Source organism: Oncorhynchus mykiss, chromosome 8, assembly GCF_013265735.2.
Source record: "Oncorhynchus mykiss isolate Arlee chromosome 8, USDA_OmykA_1.1, whole genome shotgun sequence".
Taxonomy (NCBI): Eukaryota; Metazoa; Chordata; class Actinopteri; order Salmoniformes; family Salmonidae; genus Oncorhynchus; species Oncorhynchus mykiss.
In genome coordinates, this window is record NC_048572.1 from 56223239 (window position 1) to 56242904 (window position 19666).

General features: G+C 46.6%; 1 protein-coding gene across 1 annotated transcript in view; it reads left to right on the forward strand.

Moving 5' to 3' along the window:
- The window catches only part of LOC110530943 (dihydropyrimidine dehydrogenase [NADP(+)]), a 136242-nt gene that overhangs the window by 109285 nt on the left and 7291 nt on the right, over positions 1–19666 (forward strand). Inside the window, exons 17-20 of the mRNA XM_036985742.1 lie at positions 8961–9081; positions 9460–9579; positions 14995–15137; positions 16514–16693. Coding sequence (XP_036841637.1) covers positions 8961–9081; positions 9460–9579; positions 14995–15137; positions 16514–16693 — 564 coding nt within the window. The remainder of the gene's footprint in view (positions 1–8960; positions 9082–9459; positions 9580–14994; positions 15138–16513; positions 16694–19666) is intronic.

Sequence of the window (19666 nt, forward strand, 5' to 3'; positions counted from 1 at the left end):
GGTGATCCTAACTGACCTAAGACAGTAAATTTTTACTAGGATTAAATATCAGGAATTGTGAAATACTGAGTTGAAATGTATTTGGCTAAGGTGTATGTAAACTTCCGACTTCAAATGTAGATAGATAAGAATAGAGAAAATATAGATAACTGAAATTAGTTAGTTTTGTGGGTTTTGGAGACGTGTGCTACTTTAATGTGTTATGTCCGTGGCCATTAACCACAGCCCCCAGGTCAGTTTTAATTTTAGAAAACAAATTAGTGATCCTCACGGGGAGAGGGGCTGGCTGTGGCACGCTTCTCCATCAGCAGTCCAATAAACATATCTCTCTCTCTGTCTCTCTCTGTGTGTGTGTGTGTGTGTGTGTGTGTGTGTGTGTGTGTGTGTGTGTGTGTCCACTGATACTACATCCCCCACACAGAATATACACACATATATAGTGTACTGAGTGCAGACACACACATATGCATACACTCACGGTATACACACACATATAATTAAAGGTATCACAGCCTCGGCCCAAGAAAGAAAGCAGTACATAGTTACATACAAAACCATGCCTTCATATTGCCTTCCCCAAGGCCTAGGAGCTGTCCATGGTCCTGCTTCTCATTCTCCTGCGATTCCCTCTCACTCTCCTCTGAAGGCCTAGGAGCTGTCCATGGTCGTGCTTCTCATTCTCCTGTTATTCCCTTTCCCTCTCCTCTGAAGGCATAGCCCACAAAGCCTCCAAAACTCTATCCCCCCTCCTCTATTCGATCTATGCTTTGTTCTGCGCGGATAGATCCCTCTCCAGCTCAGTGCAAGGAAACCATCTTTTACTTCTGCTCCAGTCACTTTGATGGGCCTTTCCCTCAATACAGGAGTCACATTGAAGTATTGTGTTAAAACCGAAACAAAAGCCCCCCCGAGATCAAAAGTAGACGATGTGCCCGAGGATCAGAGCTATTGCCTTGCTGCACAGGCTCTTTTTTTATGGAGCCGTTGATATACAGTGGCACTTAATGTCCCTCAACACCACGAGATGGTCTTCCTGGGCCTCACCGCACCACCCACCACCCTGTAAAAGAGACAAAGGGAAGCATATGTCATATTGGCCCATGCAGGCTGCACTGGATCAAAAATGTAAAGCTCTCCCAAGGAGGACACCTCTCTCTGGGCTTGTGTGGCGTGTGGGAGGGGTATGATGAGTTAGGGGAGGCCTAAAGGGAGGTTGGTGCAGGAGGCAGTACTTTACATCCACATTGCTGAGAGAGGTCCTCGCAGGCCAGGGGCTTTGGTTGCTGCACACACACTTGCAGCACACACTTGCAGCCCAAAGTCTTTTATAAGCTGTCACAGGAGTGTGCGTGTGAGTGTGTGTGCCTGCTTCACAGACCAGCATCACACCCTTCTGTGAGGACATTAGGTTCTTACCGCATCATCTGTTAAAACACACACAGTCTTAGCCTTCCAGGACAGGCTTACTAGTGTTTTTTATACACACACACACACACACGCGCGCACGCACGCACGCACGCACGCACGCATGCACACACACACACACCTATTCCTTTCTTCTCGCAAACTGCAGATGCACCCCATTCTCCAACATTCCTACACATTATGGACATGAAAGGCTGTTTCTTCCCCTGATCTGTCAATCCTCTGTCATTACTCCAGCTGTTGACATAGCTATTTACACTGTTTAGCCTCTCTCTCCCTTCCTCTTCCTTTCTCTCGATTCCTATCCCTCCTTCATCTCTCCCTCCGTCATCTCTAATTTTCTGTTTCTTGCCATATACACTGAGTGCACCCCAAAAAAATTGAGTTGCACCTTTTGCCCTCAGAACAGCCTCAATTCGTCGGGGCATGGACTCTACAAGGTATCAAAAGCGTTCCACAGGGATGCTGGCCCATGTTGAGTCCAAAGCTTCCCACAGTTGTGTCAATTTGGGTGGTGGACCGTTCTTGATACACACAGGAAACTGTTCAGTGTGAAAAACCCAGCAGCATTGCAATCAAACCGGTGCACCTGGTACCTACTACCATACCCCGTTCAAAGGCACTTCAATCTTTTGTCTTGCCTGTTCAACCTCTAAATGGCACACATACACAATCCATGTCTCAATTGTCTCAAGGCTTAAAAATTATTCCTAATGTTTTGTACACTCAGTGTATTTGTTAACTTTTATTCACACTTGCCATTCAAATTCAAAGAAGCTTTATTTGCATGATCCCATGTTGAATAATACATTACACGACAATAAAATCAGCCATTCTCCCTCTTTCACTTGTGTTCTCTCCATCACTCAGTTTTTCCCATCCATATACATTCCAGTTTCTTCCCCCAGTCAGGCTTTCTCATTTGTGTTTCGCTGCCAGCCTTGTTAAAAACACATGCCGCCCACATCCCTCCCACGACCCACTCTGGTGGACACACAAACACAGACACACACACACACACACACAAATATAAGTGTATTCGCACACGTATACACTAATGATCACATACACACACAGTGGAACAGAGTTCACACTTAGAGAACCACAGAGAAAGGCTCTCGTTGGGCAGAAGACCTGCACTGTTAAATAGCTGTTTAGTATGCTGTGCATCACCCAGATTTTAATGGTTTCAACGGACAAATGCTACCTCAGGCTAATCACATTGCCATATACAAGTATCACAAACACAGATTGAGTCACTATAATAATAGTGGCACCAATCACTATAAAAAAAGATCAAAAATCATACCCCGAAGACATGCTAACATGCTAAACTCTTACCAATAACAGGGGAGGATAGCATGTCTTGTGGTTATGATCTTTGTCCCTCTGTAACTCATAATTTTTCACAATTCATTCAGGATTATCCGTAACTATGGTAGCATCCACATTTAATGGGGAAGTGTTAAAAAAAAATATTGATTCATTTTTTTACAGCTTTTTTCTCCCCAATTTCGATCCTGTCTCATTGCGTTACGCGTCCTCCGAAACATGCCCCACCAAACCGCACTTCTTAACATCCACCCGCTTAACCCGGGAAGCCAGCCGCACCAATGTGTCAGGGGAAACGTTCACCAGACGACCGAGGTCAGCCTGCAGGCGCCCGGCCCGCCACAAGGAGTCGCTAGAGCACAATGAGCCAAGTAAAGCCCCCCCCGGCCAAACCGTCCCCTAACCCGGACGACACTGGGCCAATAGTGCGCCGCCCTATGGGATTCCCGATCACGGCAGGTTGTGATACAGCCCGGGATTGAACTGTAGTGACGCCTCTAGCACTGTGATGCAATGCCTTAGACTGCTGCGCCACTCGAGAGGCCCTAAAAACATATTCCGCTGGAAGAAAATGATCTGAAACAAAACTTAAACAAACGGCAAATTGGCTTTTTTTGCCAATGTTTACTGACTCCAGCCATATTCAACGGGTGTTGAGCGTTCGTAAATTCATCAGTTATTCTGCGCTCTGGCACACTCAGACGAGAGTGCTCTGAAATTGAACTCACCTGAAATGGTTGCTTGCATAGTGGAGTCTTTTGTTAAGACATGTAGATAGCTAAACAATGAACCATAATCCCAACTCATGACATTACTACACTGCACAAATCTGCAGATAGCTAACCAACAAGGTTCAATGTTAGCTAGCTAACATTAGGCTATAACTAGCCAAGCAAATGGCTCTGAGATATGAATAATGAGATCATACACGTAACGTTACCTAGCGAGCCAGCCAGCTAACGTTAGCTAGCTAACAGTACACTTTAACTTGAAATGAAACCCCTTTTCTGTCAAAATTAGAAATGTGTAACATATGAACATGTAGCTAGCTAGACTATCTTACCCGTATACATCATGGACAGACATGTTTCCTGTCGGATGACATGGTTGCCCTTAGTTGAAGATGTAATCCGGAGACAGGTGTTTTCTCCATCTCCTAAACTATCATACTATAATTCCACAGATTTCAAAACTCGGTCTTCCAGAAAGTGGAGAGCAACACTTATGCAGTTTTACTACAAGTATTTTTAGATAGGATTACCTACTCATACTGACCTGCTCAAATAGATAGAAGCGTGCTATACGGCAGACCAATCCAAAGTCATCTCGCCATGTTCAGCCAATCATGGCTAGCGGTAAGGTTGATGACTTTTTCTGTGGCTAAAACAACTAGGCTCGTAATTTAACAATTGTATTTGTATTTACAGATGGCATACAAGTTTGTTATTAAGGCACATGAAAGTTCACATGTTCAAGATGGCATTTCTGCCAAAGAACGCATTTTGATCATTTAAAAAAAGGTTACATTCAAATGGCTCTCCTGTGAAGTAGTGACCCGTGACATACGCCTAGTTTCCTGAAATGGGTCACAAATACCAAACTTTTGACTACTTTATTTATAAGAATCTTTAGGGTTGTCAATTATTTTGACCCTTACCTTTTTGAGAAAAACAAATATTACTTGTCTTTCTTTGAGCAATTGTATTAGTATGAAGTAATATAATTTCCCCCTTTTTTTGCATACAAAACAACTCAGTATTTTAATTATGTATGTTATACAGCCATGATTGCTCATCTTTAACAAGGTTGTCAATAACTTTGGTGTGGACAGACAGGCAGCCTTTACCACAGTACCTTGGGGATATGGCTCAGCCATCATCAATCTCACTTCAGTTAACACAGGATAACAAAATACCACTGCCAATGGGTGAACAATATGTGCCAACAAGTAGAACTGTGTCCTGAGAAAGGGTGCAAAGAAAGAGAGAGGAGGCAGAAATAAGGAAGGGAGAGCGGTAGAGAGAGAGGTAGAGAGAGGGAGAGAGAGAGGTAGACAGAGAGGCAGAGGGAGAGAGAGAGGTAGAGAGAAAAGTAGAGAGAGAGAGGAGTTTGATAAATGTTTTATTTTTTATTTAACCTCTATTTAACTAGGCAGGTCAGTTGTGTAACGGTTTTCTTCGTGAGAAGGAGAGTCGGACCAAAATGCGGCGTGTAGATTACGATCCATGTTTATTGACTATAGCAACACGAAGCTAAATACAAACAGTGCAAAATAATAAACGTAATGAAAACCGAAACAGCCTAAACTGGTGCAAACTAACACTAAGGACACAAAGGACAATCACCCACGACAAACTCAAAGAATATGGCTGCCTAAATATGGTTCCCAATCAGAGACAACGATAAACACCTGCCTCTGATTGAGAACCACTTCAGACAGCCATAGACTTAGCTAGAACACCCCACTAGCTACAATCCCCATAAATACACACCACATACAAAAACCCATGCCACACCCTGGCCTGACCAAAGAAATAAAGATAAACACAAAATACTTTGACCAGGGTGTGACAGAACCCCCCCCCCCCTAAGGTGCGGACTCCCGAACGCACCTCAAAACAATAGGGAGGGTCCGGGTGGGCGTCTGTCCATGGTGGCGGCTCCGGCGCGGGACGTGGACCCCACTCAATCAATGTCTTAGTCCCTTCTCCTCGCGTCCCTGGATAGTCCACCCTCGCCGCCGACCATGGCCTAGTAGTCCTCACCCAGAACCCCACTGGACTGAGGAGCAGATCGGGACTGAGGGGCAGCTCGGGACTGAGAGGAAGCTCAGGCAGGTTGATGAATCTACCTGGCTGGCTGGTGGTTTCGGCAGATCCTGGCTGACTGGCAGATCTGGAAGAGTCTGGTCGACTGGCAGATCTGGAAGAGTCTGGTCGACTGGCAGATCTGGAAGAGTCTGGTCGACTGGCAGATCTGGAAGAGTCTGGTCGACTGGCAGATCTGGAAGAGTCTGGTCGACTGGCAGATCTGGAAGAGTCTGGTCGACTGGCAGCTCTGGAAGAGTCTGGTCGACTGGCAGCTCTGGAAGAGTCTGGTCGACTGGCAGCTCTGGAAGAGTCTGGTCGACTGGCAGCTCTGGAAGAGTCTGGTCGACTGGCAGCTCTGGAAGAGTCTGGTCGACTGGCAGCTCTGGAAGAGTCTGGTCGACTGGCAGCTCTGGAAGAGTCTGGTCGACTGGCAGCTCTGGAAGAGTCTGGTCGACTGGCAGCTCTGGCTGCTCCATGCTGACTGGCTGCTCCATGATGACTGGTAGCTCTGGCTGCTCCATGCTGACTGGCTGCTCCATGCTGACTGGCAGCTCTGGCTGCTCCATGCTGACTGGCTGCTCCATGCTGACTGGCAGCTCTGGCTGCTCCATGCTGACTGGCTGCTCTGGCTGCTCCATGCTGACTGGCTGCTCCATGCTGACTGGCTGCTCCATGCTGACTGGCGGCCCTGGCTGCTCCATGCTGACTGGCGGCCCTGGCTGCTCCATGCTGACTGGCAGCTCTGGCGGCTCCTTGCAGACTGGCAGCTCTGGCGGCTCCTTGCAGACTGGCAGCTCTGGCGGCTCCTTGCAGACTGGCAGCTCTGGCGGCTCCTTGCAGACTGGCAGCTCTGGCGGCTCCTTGCAGACTGGCAGCTTTGGCGGCATCCTGCAGACAGGCAGCTCTGGCGGCTCCTTGCAGACTGGCAGCTCCATGCAGACTGGCAGCTCTATGCAGACTGGCAGCTCCTTGCAGACTGGCAGCTCCTTGCAGACTGGCAGCTCTATGCTAACTGGCAGCTCTATGCTAACTGGCAGCTCTATGCTAACTGGCAGCTCTATGCTAACTGGCAGCTCTATGCTAACTGGCAGCTCTATGCTAACTGGCAGCTCTGAACAGGCGGGAGACTCCGGCAGCGCTGTAGAGAAGGAAGGCTCTAACAGCGCTAAACAGGCGGGAGACTCCGACAGCGCTGGAGAGGAGGAGGGCTCCGACAGCGCTGGACAGGCGAGGCGCACTGTAGGCCTGATGCGTGGTGCTGGCACTGGTGGTACTGGGCCGAGGACACGCACAGGAAGCCTGGTGCGGGGAGCTGCTACCGGAGGGCTGGGGTGTGGAGGTGGTACTGGAAAAACCGGACCGTGCAGGCGCACTGGAGCTCTTGAGCACCGAGCCTGCCCAACCTTACCTGGTTGAATGCTCACGGTCGCCCTGCCAGTGCGGCGAGGTGGAATAGCCCGCACTGGACTATGCAGGCGAACCGGAGACACCGAGCGCAAGGCTGGTGCCATGTAAACCGGCCCAAGGAGACGCACTGGGGACCAGCTGCGTAGAGCCGGCTTCATGGCATTAGGCTCGACGCTCAATCTAGCCCGGCAGACACTCGGAGCTGGAATATACCGCACCGGGCTATGCACCCGCACTGGAGATACCGTGCGCACCACTGCATAACACGGTGCCTGTCCGGTCTCTCTAGCCCCCCGGTAAGCACAGGGAGTCTGCCCAGGTCTCCTACCTGGCATAGCCATACTCCCTGTTAGCCCCCCCCCCCCAAGAAATTTTTGGGGCTGCCTCTCAGGCTTCCATCCGCGTCGCCGTGCTGCCTTCTCATACCAGCGCCTCTCTGCTTTCACCGCCTCCATTCTACGGTAACCTTCCTCGCACTGCTCCAGCGAATCCCAGGCGGGCTCCGGCACTCTCCCTGGGTCAGCCGCCCACCTGTCGATCTCCTCCCAAGTAGTATACTCCATACTGTACTCCTCCTTGGGCTGTTCCTGTTGTTTCTTCTCCCGCTGCACCTTAGTGCGGCTACACTCCCCTGGTTTAGCCCAGGGTCCTCTCCCGTCGAGGATTTCCTCCCATGTCCAGAAATCCTTATTGCGCTTCTCCTCGCGCTGCTCCTGCCTGTTGACACGCTGCTTGGTCCGTTGGTGGTGGGTGATTCTGTAACGGTTTTCTTCGTGAGAAGGAGAGTCGGACCAAAATGCGGCATGTAGATTACGATCCATGTTTATTGACTATAGCAACACGAATCTAAATACAAACAGTGCAAAATAATAAACGTAATGAAAACCGAAACAGCCTAAACTGGTGCAAACTAACACTAAGGACACAAAGGACAATCACCCACAACAAACTCAAAGAATATGGCTGCCTAAATATGGTTCCCAATCAGAGACAACGATAAACACCTGCCTCTGATTGAGAACCACTTCAGACAGCCATAGACTTAGCTAGAACACCCCACTAGCTACAATCCCCATAAATACACACCACATACAAAAACCCATGCCACACCCTGGCCTGACCAAATAAATAAAGATAAACACAAAATACTTTGACCAGGGTGTGACAAGTTGAGAACAAATTCTTATTTACAATGACGGCCTACCAAAAGGCAAATGGCCTCCTACAGGGACGGGGGCTGGGATTAAAAATAAAAAATAAATGAAATTAAAATATAGGACAAAACATACATCAAGAGAGCCAACACAACACTAAGTAGAGAGACCTAAGACAACAACAGAGCATGGCAGCAACGCATGACAACGCAGCATGGTAGCAACACAACATGACAACAACATGGTAGCAACCCAACATGGCAGAAGCACAAGATGGTAGCAGTACAAAACATGGTACAAACATTATTGGGCACTGAAACAGCACAAAGGGCAAGAAGGTAGTAAGTAGAGAGAGAGGTAGAGAGAGAGGGAGAGAGGGAGGGAGAGAGAGGAGGAGGAAGACAGAGGGAGAAAGAGCAACTGAGCTGCTATGAAAACAGTGGAGCTGCAGGGTCTTTGAAGGAACCTGTATGGACACAACAGTGTTTTTCTTTCCCATCAGAGCTTAAAGGAGGAACTCAGACAGAGCTGTGTGTGCGTGCGTGTTTGTGCGCGTGCGTGCTTACATTATGACAAAAAGGGTATATTTGCAAAAACCTGTCAAACATTTCAATGCTACAACAGATGGAGGTTGGTTTAGTGGCCTAATTCCTCACAAACGTCAACATTTTCGAAACTTCACAAGTTAGCACTCGTGAAAAATGGGTGAGATCATCCTTTTTAAAATGTTGAGCCAGCAACACCCCTCTTCAGAGGACAACTTTATTATACTATACTAGAAGTGAAATATTGTATTTATTTCCTCAATCTGATCCTGAATCTGTTGTTATAGGATCCTGTGATGGTGATGAACATCTGTCGGTGGGTGAGACAGACCGCCAAGATCCCCTTCTTCGCCAAGCTCACGCCCAACGTCACCAACATCGTGGACATTGCGAAGGCTGCACACGAAGGTAACGACAGTCCAGAGTCTCAGAGTAGGAGTGCTTATATAGGATCAGTTTTGCCTTTGACATGAATATGATTATGTGGACAGGAGAATCCTAATCCTGGATCAGCACTCCTACTGTGAGACTATGTGAAATCCAATGTAATCGGCTGTTGACGTTGTCTGTCCGAAATGAAACGAGACCTAGCTTCAAATCCCTGCCCCCCATCCTCTTTTTTCTCATTTGTTCCTTTTTTTCCTCATGTTGGGAAAGGATGTGAAGGGAGGTTGAAGTATTTCTAGAATGGGGGGTGGAGGGGAAGGCGCAGCAGACAACCATTTTTGAATGACTGGAATTTCAGCAATATCAAGCTCAATAGTGACTGTGGTCTTGTTGTTATAGGAGGGGCAGATGGAGTCACTGCCACCAACACAGTGTCTGGAATGATGGGCCTAAAAGCTGACAGCACCCCCTGGCCTGGCATCGGCAAGGGCAAGCGCACCACCTACGGAGGAGTGTCTGGTAAGTAACACGCACCCACACACTCAAACACTTTGTCTTGTAAGCAGTGCTATTACCTTACAGCTACAGTCCGCTATCGTGTGTTCAAGTCTGTCGGTGTAAAGCCCCTGTGTGTATACTAGAGTGTGTGTGTGTGTGCGTGCGTAGTATGATTATCTCTTTCTCTCTCTCTCTCTCTCTCTCTCTCTCTCTCTCTCTCTCTCTGCGGGCTCACCTCCGCTCTTCTCCCTGCTTGTTCCCTCCCTCCTTCTCAGCTGCCAACACACCTTCTGAGCCAGTCGCAGGGTCAAGAAAGCAGCCTGCATTTCATTATGAGGATTGAGACTATTGAGGCAGTATTTCATGCAAGAAGTACCAGCTGTCATAGTGTAGTTCTCCTGGTGTAACTTGTGTATATGGCTGGGGCTGTAGCTCCATACTCTCAGGAGTCCCCTAGCTGGGGGCAGTCCAGCTCCCTCCCCTCCCTTTCGACTGGGTCATTGAACATTATTGTCCTAAAGGGCCAGGAGTGGGGGGGTCACACATTTCTACTTTTGGCCAGGAGGACCTCCATAAGTGACACTCATTAGATTTTTCAAATTTGAAAAAAAGGACTGGAGTCCAACTGACATAAACATAGCTGGCCCCCGCTCGGTTCAAATCAAATCAAATTTTATTTGTCACATACACATGGTTAGCAGATGTTAATGCGAGTGTAGCGAAATGCTTGTGCTTCTAGTTCCGACAATGCAGTAATAACAAGTAATCTAACTAACAATTGCAAAACTACTGTCTTGTACACAGTGTAAGGGGATAAAGAATATGTACATAAGGATATATGAATGAGTGATGGTACAGAGCAGCATAGGCAAGATACAGTAGATGGTATCGAGTACAGTATATACATATGAGATGAGTATGTAAACAAAGTGGCATAATTAAAGTGGCTAGTGATACATGTATTACATAAGGATACAGTCGATGATATAGAGTACAGTTAATACATATGTATTTGAGATGAATAATGTAGGGTAAGTAACATTATATAAGGTAGCATTGTTTAAAGTGGCTAGTGATATATTTACATCATTTCCCATCAATTCCCATTATTAAAGTGGCTGGAGTTGAGTCAGTGTCAGTGTGTTGGCAGCAGCCACTCAATGTTAGTGGTGGCTGTTTAACAGTCTGATGGCCTTGAGATAGAAGCTGTTTTTCAGTCTCTCGGTCCCAGCTTTGATGCACCTGTACTGACCTCGCCTTCTGGATGATAGCGGGGTGAACAGGCAGTGGCTCGGGTGGTTGATGTCCTTGATGATCTTTATGGCCTTCCTGTGACATCGGGTGGTGTAGGTGTCCTGGAGGGCAGGTAGTTTGTCCCCGGTGATGCGTTGTGCAGACCTCACTACCCTCTGGAGAGCCTTACGGTTGAGGGCGGAGCAGTTGCCGTACCAGGCGGTGATACAGCCCGCCAGGATGCTCTCGATTGTGCATCTGTAGAAGTTTGTGAGTGCTTTTGGTGACAAGCCGAATTTCTTCAGCCTCCTGAGGTTGAAGAGGCGCTGCTGCGCCTTCTTCACAATGCTGTCTGTGTGAGTGGACCAATTCAGTTTGTCTGTGATGTGTATGCCGAGGAACTTAAAACTTGCTACCCTCTCCACTACTAGTCCACAATCATCTCCTTAGTTTTGTTGACGTTGAGTGTGAGGTTATTTTCCTGACACCACACTCCGAGGGCCCTCACCTCCTCCCTGTAGGCCGTCTCGTCGTTGTTGGTAATCAAGCCTACCACTGTTGTGTCGTCCGCAAACTTGATGATTGAGTTGGAGGCGTGCGTGGCCACGCCGTCGAGGGTGAACAGGGAGTACAGGAGAGGGCTCAGAACGCACCCTTGTGGGGCCCCAGTGTTGAGGATCAGCGGGGAGGAGATGTTGTTGCCTACCTTCACCACCGGGGAGGCCCGTCAGGAAGTCCAGTACCCAGTTGCACAGGGCGGGGTCGAGACCCAGGGTCTCGAGCTTGATGACGAGCTTGGAGGGTACTATGGTGTTGAATGCCGAGCTGTAGTCGATGAACAGCATTCTCACATAGGTATTCCTCTTGTCCAGATGGGTTAGGGCAGTGTGCAGTGTGGTTGAGATTGCATCGTCTGTGGACCTATTTGGGCGGTAAGCAAATTGGAGTGGGTCTAGGGTGTCAGGTAGGGTGGAGGTGATATGGTCCTTGACTAGTCTCTCAAAGCACTTCATGATGACGGAAGTGAGTGCTACGGGGCGGTAGTCGTTTAGCTCAGTTACCTTAGCTTTCTTGGGAACAGGAACAATGGTGGCCCTCTTGAAGCATGTGGGAACAGCAGACTGGTATAGGGATTGATTGAATATGTCCGTAAACACACCGGCCAGCTGGTCTGCGCATGCTCTGAGGGCGCGGCTGGGGATGCCGTCTGGGCCTGCAGCCTTGCGAGGGTTAACACGTTTAAATGTCTTACTCACCTCGGCTGCAGTGAAGGAGAGACCGCATGTTTTCGTTGCAGGCCGTGTCAGTGGCACTGTATTGTCCTCAAAGCGGGAAAAAAAGTTATTAAGTCTGCCTGGGAGCAGGACATCCTGGTCCGTGACTGGGCTGGATTTATTCCTGTAGTCCGTGATTGACTGTAGACCCTGCCACATGCCTCTTGTGTCTGAGCCGTTGAATTGAGATTCTACTTTGTCTCTGTACTGACGCTTAGCTTGTTTGATAGCCTTGCGGAGGGAATAGCTGCACTGTTTGTATTCGGTCATGTTACCAGACACCTTGCCCTGATTAAAAGCAGTGGTTCGCGCTTTCAGTTTCACGCGAATGCTGCCATCAATCCACGGTTTCTGGTTAGGGAATGTTTTAATCGTTGCTATGGGAACGACATCTTCAACGCACGTTCTAATGAACTCGCACACCGAATCAGCGTATTCGTCAATGTTGTTGTCTGACGCAATACGAAACATGTCCCAGTCCACGTGATGGAAGCAGTCTTGGAGTGTGGAGTCAGCTTGGTCGGACCAGCGTTGGACAGACCTCAGCGTGGGAGCCTCTTGTTTTAGTTTCTGTCTGTAGGCAGGGATCAACAAAATGCAGTCGTGGTCAGCTTTTCCGAAAGGGGGGCAGGGCAGGGCCTTATATGCGTTGCGGAAGTTAGAGTAACAATGATCCAAGGTCTTTCCACCCCTGGTTGCGCAATCGATATGCTGATAAAATTTAGGGAGTCTTGTTTTCGGTTGTAAAGGAAGAGAAGAAGTATATTCTTGAGCAAGGGTGGGCAACAAACGGCCCGCAGGCCAGATCCGGCCCGCGAGCCCATTCAATCTGGTCCGCGGGAGGTTTTGGGAAATTCATATTTTGGTTTAAAAAAGACTCCAGGCCACTCTTTCATGTCTAAAACTAGATAGAAAGTAGCCTATGTAGAAATGTGTATGGACCTATAAGTTTGAAAATAACTCACCTGATTTTTTACAACACGATGTGGCCCTTAACCAAAAATGATTGCCTATTTCAAATTTTACCTAAGAAGAAATGCTTGAAAAGGGAGTGTGAACCATCATACATTTTCTGTAGGAGACTTTAGCCAGAGAGGGTGAGGGGAGACAAAAGTAGAAGAGCATCAATTTAGGAGACTTTAGCCAGAGAGGGTGAGGGGAGACAAAAGTAGAAGAGCATCAATTTAGGAGACTTTAGCCAGAGAGGGTGAGGGGAGACAAAAGTAGAAGAGCATCAATTTAGGAGACTTTAGCCAGAGAGGGTGAGGGGCGACAAAAGTAGAAGAGCATCAATTTAGGAGACTTTAGCCAGAGAGGGTGAGGGGAGACAAAAGTAGAAGAGCATCAATTTAGGAGACTTTAGCCAGAGAGGGTGAGGGGAGACAAAAGTAGAAGAGCATCAATTTAGGAGACTTTAGCCAGAGAGGGTGAAGGGAGACAAAAGTAGAAGAGCATCAATTTAGGAGACTTTAGCCAGAGAGGGTGAGGGGAGACAAAAGTAAAAGAGCATCAATTTAGGAGACTTTAGCCAGAGAGGGTGAGGGGAGACAAAAGTAGAAGAGCATCAATTTAGGAGACTTTAGCCAGAGAGGGTGAGGGGAGACAAAAGTAGAAGAGCATCAATTTAGGAGACTTTAGCCAGAGAGCGTGAGGGGAGACAAAAGTAGAAGAGCATCAATTTAGGAGACTTTAGCCAGAGAGGGTGAGGGGAGACAAAAGTAGAAGAGCATCAATTTAGGAGACTTTAGCCAGAGAGGGTGAGGGGAGACAAAAGTAGAAGAGCATCAATTTAGGAGACTTTAGCCAGAGAGGGTGAGGGGAGACAAAAGTAGAAGAGCATCAATTTAGGAGACTTTAGCCAGAGAGGGTGAGAGGAGACAAAAGTAGAAGAGCATCAATTTAGGAGACTTCAGTCGGAAGAGGGAGAGAAGAGGAGGAGGAGAAGGAAAGTAAAAGCGCCAAGGAACAAAGAGGGCGGAGAGAGCAAGAGCCATGAATATGTATACAATTAACCATCCATGGAGAATATGCAAAAATGTATGCTTTGATTCAATTCATCATCCCAATTTCAGAGGCTGGCATTAGTTAATGAGGATCATTTAGCATGGGAGGAGAGAGAGGGTGCTGTCTCTATCTGTCAACCTAGTGGGCGTGTGTGTGTGTGTGTGTGTGTGTGTGTGTGTGTGTGTGTGTGTGTGTGTGTGTGTGTGTGTGTGTGTGTGTGTGTGCGTGTGTGTGTGTTATGTTCAAGTATATATGGATGTGTCTGTGTGTTGCCAGCGTGTGTACGTATGAGCCTCTCTGGTCAAATACATGTGTACAAGGCTATACTGTGATCAATGAGCGAGATCCCCCCCTAGTGGGGGAACCAGGTTAAATGTAATGTGATAAATGTCTCCATCTGTCTGCCTGATCACAGAGCACAGCCAACCCCATCCTGTAGGGACCCCATGACAGCCAACTAATGATAGAGTGGCCTGGATTGGACCCCATTGGGGAGTGTGTTTACACTGTGTGTGTGTGTGTGTGTGTGTGTGTGTGTGTGTGTGTGTGTGTGTGTGTGTGTGTGTGTGTGTGTGTGTGTGTGTGTGTGTGTGTGTGTGTGTGTGTGCGTTCGTGTGCGTTCGTGTGTGTGGTTGTGCATACATCAAGTGTGTGTGTGTGTGTTTATGTATGTGTGTGTGTGTGCCTGCATGACTGCATGTGTGGGTGAGAAATAGAGATTGGATGATTGTCCATATGTACTCTTCATATGTTACACTGTATCTATTTCTGGAGAGATTGAGAAACAGACAAACTCTGCTATTTACACAACATATGCGTTTGGTTTAATCTCATCTTCTATAAGAAAGGTAGGTCTAAGAATGTGTTTTTAAAGAGGAAGTCTTTTCGTTAATCCTTCCACATGAATTCTGATCCATCTCTACAGGAAATGCCATCCGGCCCATTGCCCTGCGCGCTGTATCCGCCATCGGCAGGGCCCTGCCAGGGTTCCCCATCCTAGCGACTGGTGGGATCGACTCAGCCGAGACAGGCCTGCAGTTCCTCCACGCTGGAGCTTCTGTTCTACAAGTAAGCAGAGACATCAACAAAAAGTGGACTTACTATCACAACCGGCTGTGATCGGGAGTCCCATAGGGCGGCGCACAATTGGCCCAGCGCACAATTGGCATGACTCGACCTTCGCTTCCCGAGCCCGTTGAGGAGTTGCAGCGGATGAGACAAGATCAAAATGGTTTCTTTTTTTTTTAAGTGCACTAACCACTAGCCTGGTAGCTAAATCTGCTTGTCATAGGTACCTAGTCAACTTGTACTGTAGTTGACTTGTGATAGAGTTAGGTTGTGCTAACATTTATTGTCAGATGACAAATGAGGACTAATGATAAAAATGCACAAACAGATCGGATTACACATCTGGGTACCCAGCTGTGTGTCAGTATGTTGTTTTTCAGTATAATCACACTTATTGGATATTGAACCACACACAGGGACATGAGGGAAATGAGGGCTAAAGCAGGTCTTGAGAACAGCTCAGTGTGGAACATTCATGTTAGTGTCGATGTGTCTTTTGTCTGATATTCAACACTGATCCATTTTTAATAGGATTTAACTCCAAGCTTGCATTACATTCTATATGATTATTAGTCTATTAGTGATCGTCATCGACATCAATCGCCTTCCCAGGGAATTTACTTCCTTGTTTTTTACGAAAGATGAAGCCATCACATCAAAGAGCTTTTTCGGCTCTCTCGATCTCTATGTCTCTCCCTCGTCCCTCCTCCCCCTCTCCATCCCTTCCTCAACACAAAAACATTATCTTCTTTCACACAAAGCTTTGTCACTGCCTAATAAGGAATTTACCCAACGCTTTGGTTGTGTATACCCCCGGCTGCTATGGCAACAGATTGCCAGTAACAAGCTTCATGTAAATCCTAATCCTAATATAATACAATGAACAAGTTGCTAGAGCAAATAAACCTATTATCTCAGCGGGGGGGTCCGAGCCTCAGAAATCTGTTTATAAATAAATAAATGTGAACACACTCATTATGCCACCAAATAATGTAGCATAAATAGATGACACCCTCGGTGAAAGCCTCGGTGGTTTTGACACATTAGGCTGCATACGGCTGTGTGTCTTCTCTGCTACTTCTTAGAAATATAGCCTCCTGGTGACAGATACATCGCTTAGTGTACGTGTGTGTGTGTGGGTATACAGTTGCGGGCACTAAAATGTTAAGGTCGGTATTGGCAGATTTTTTTTTTCCCGCAATGTGTACGCGTCACAGCACTACCAGTGTCTACTGGCAATAGTTTGTCGCAAAAAACCTGTGAAAACGTATTATTTCCCACAATTGTACCTCCACGTGTGTATGAATACAATGACACAACTGTCTGGGTGTGTTAGCGAATACACAAATGCATTCCACTGCATGCATCTTCTCCAGATTTGTAGTGCGGTGCAGAACCAAGACTTCACCCTGATCGAGGACTACTGCCTGGGCCTGAAGGCTCTGCTCTACTTGAAGAGCATTGAGGAGCTGACTGGCTGGGATGGACAGTCTCCCCCCACCCTGCGCCACCAGAAGGGCAAACCTGTAACCCGCGTGGAGGAACTGGTGGGTAAGGTGAGTCCAACCATCATCACCATGGGTTGCCGTTACAGGATAGTCCCTCCCCAACCCTTTCCTCATCCAACCTTAAAGGGACACTACTAAACTCCATGTTAATTATCTCCAGCGCCGTGCCAGTGTCTACGTCAGCGATTTTCTACCCCCCCCCAAAAAAAGATAAGGCGAAAAGGTTCTAATGAGATTAGGGTGCAGCATGGTTTAGGATAGATTGGTTCTTTCAGCTGAACCTGCAGAAGTGAGTGTACAGTCAACCAAATGCACTTCAGAATACTGATACACCGTAGCTACATTTTATCCATTTGATATTGTATGCAGACAACAGCTGTAAAACTATTGATCAGATAAATTCCCAAAAGAATTCCTCAAACTTTAGTTTTAGTGTGTACCAGTATACTGTGAGATGCGGGGGGAGAGGGGGGGGGGGTAGTTGTGGCTCGTGGCTAGTGGCTAGTTGTTTGTGATTGGACTGAGCTAGGTGTTTTTGAAATGTCACCACCCGGATTTCCTCAAAGTGTAAATTCATAAGAAAACACGAAAGGTCACGCATGCCAACCTTAAGATATTGTACAGGGGCTGCACTATACTGCCTCGCAGAAGGCGAAGACACACACATGCACACACACACACACACACATACACACACACATACACACACACACACACACACACACACACACACACACACACACACACACACACACACACACACATGTATAAATCCAACCTCAATTTCTGACTCATTTCCATACAGTATATTCCTTGCATATATTCCATATTCTGTTGTTTGATGGCGCATTTACCCTTCATAGTAAAACCGAATGCCGTCGACATCAAAACAATACTTAAAACAACGCAAGGATAACGCAAGCAATTACAGTTCTCCTTGAGAAAAGAAGCAAACAATAACCAGACAAAGGTGTGATTCCACCTCTATCCCTCCACACTTTCATTCATTTTTACGTGACAAAAGAAGTAAGTACAGAAAACACACTTAGAAAATAATATGCAAATTATTGGATTTGCGATAAACACCCTTCAAAGTGGAAGGAATATTTGAAATTGGAAAAGCCTTTATCTGATGCGGGGCTATTCTTCCGACACGGCAGACGAGGGAGGCTTGCGTGCGCTTTCAAACATGTTGTCGCTGGAGAGTTCTTTATTCTAACGTCAACGGGGTGTCTTTGTGTGGCCGGCCTCAACTAGCTTCAATGGCAACGCCACACCAGGGACAGAGTGGAAAGAATGAACGAATGAATGAAGGATAGAGGCAGAGGGAGAATAGGGGATAAGTATACAATTAGTCTGTCATTTGTCTCTCTCTGTGTGTGTGTGTGTGTGTGTGTGTGTGTGTGTGTGTGTGTGTGTGTGTGTGTGTGTGTGTGTGCGTGTGTGCGTGTGTGCGTGCGTGCGTGCCTGCGTGCGTGTGTGTATTAGAGGTCGACCGATTATGATTTTTCAACGCTGATACCGATACCGATTATTGGAGGGACAAAAAAGCCGATACCGAATTGTATTTATTTATTTGTAATAATGACAATTACAACAATACTGAATGAATACTTATTTTAACTTAATATAATACATCAATAAAATCAATTTAGCCTCAAGAAAATAATGAAACGTTCAATTTGGTTTAAATAAAGCAAAAACAAAGTTTTGGAGAAGAAAGTAAAAGTGCAATATGTGCTATGTAAGAAAGCTAACGTTTCAGTTCCTTGCTCAGAACATGAGAACATATGAAAGCTGGTGGTTCCTTTTAACATGAGTCTTCAATATTCCCAGGTAAGAAGTTTTAGGTTGTAGTTATTATAGAAATTATAGGACTATTTCCCTCTATACCATTTGTATTTCATTAACCTTTGACTATTGGATGTTCTTATAGGCACTTTAGTATTGCCATTGTAATAGTGTAGCTTCCGTCCCTCTCCTTGCTCCTCCCTGGGCTCAAACCAGCAACACAACGACAACAGCCACCATCGAAGCAGCGTTACCCATGCAAAGTAAGGGGAACAACTACTAGAATGCTCAGAGCGAGTGACAGGAGTTGATAGGCTTGAAGTCATAAACAGCGCAATGCTTGAAGCACAACGAAGAGCTGCTGGCAAAATGCACGAAAGTGCTGTTTGAATGAATGTTTACGCGCCTGCTTCTGCCTACCACCTCTCAGTCAGATACTTAGATACTTGTATGCTCAGTCAGATTATATGCAACGCAGGACACGCTAGATAATATCTAGTAATATCACCATGTGTAGTTAACTAGTGATTATGATTGATTGTTTTTCATAAGATAAGTTTAATGCTAGCTAGCAACTTACCTTTTAATTAATTAATTAATTAAAAATCGTCAAATCGGCGCCCAAAAATACAGATTTCCGATTGAAAACTTGAAATTGGCCCTAATTAATCGGCAATTCCGATTAATCGGTCGACCTCTAGTATATATACATGGACGAAGATTGGAGATGTGGTGAGGGGGCAATGTGTGAGTCTGTACAGTGTGATCTCAAGTGGAGAGAAAGAGACTCACAGCCACAGACTCATATGATAGAAAATGGACAGATTGGTTTAGATAACATGTTTTGTATTGTATTGTTGGGGAAAATGGGAAAAATCGGTCACAGTTATTGAGAATAGGAGAAGTGTCGAGAACCTAGTTCAATTTGAGCCATTACGCACAAATAGCAGTCTGGACACTGAAAACCAAGGACATTACATATATTAATACAATACTATTAACGTCATGATAAACACACTGTACATCATCCAGTCTCTCTCTCTCTCTCTACTTGTCTCTCTCTCTGTATCTCTCTCTCTCCCCCTCTCTCTCTGTTTCTCTGTATCTCTCTCTCTCCCTCTCTCTCTGTATCTCTCTCTCTCTCTCCCTCTCTCTCTCTCTATCCTGCTACTGTTCCCTCGGCAGTGCTGGCATTTCCTCGGTCTGCTAATTGAGAGAGGTGAGGAAAGG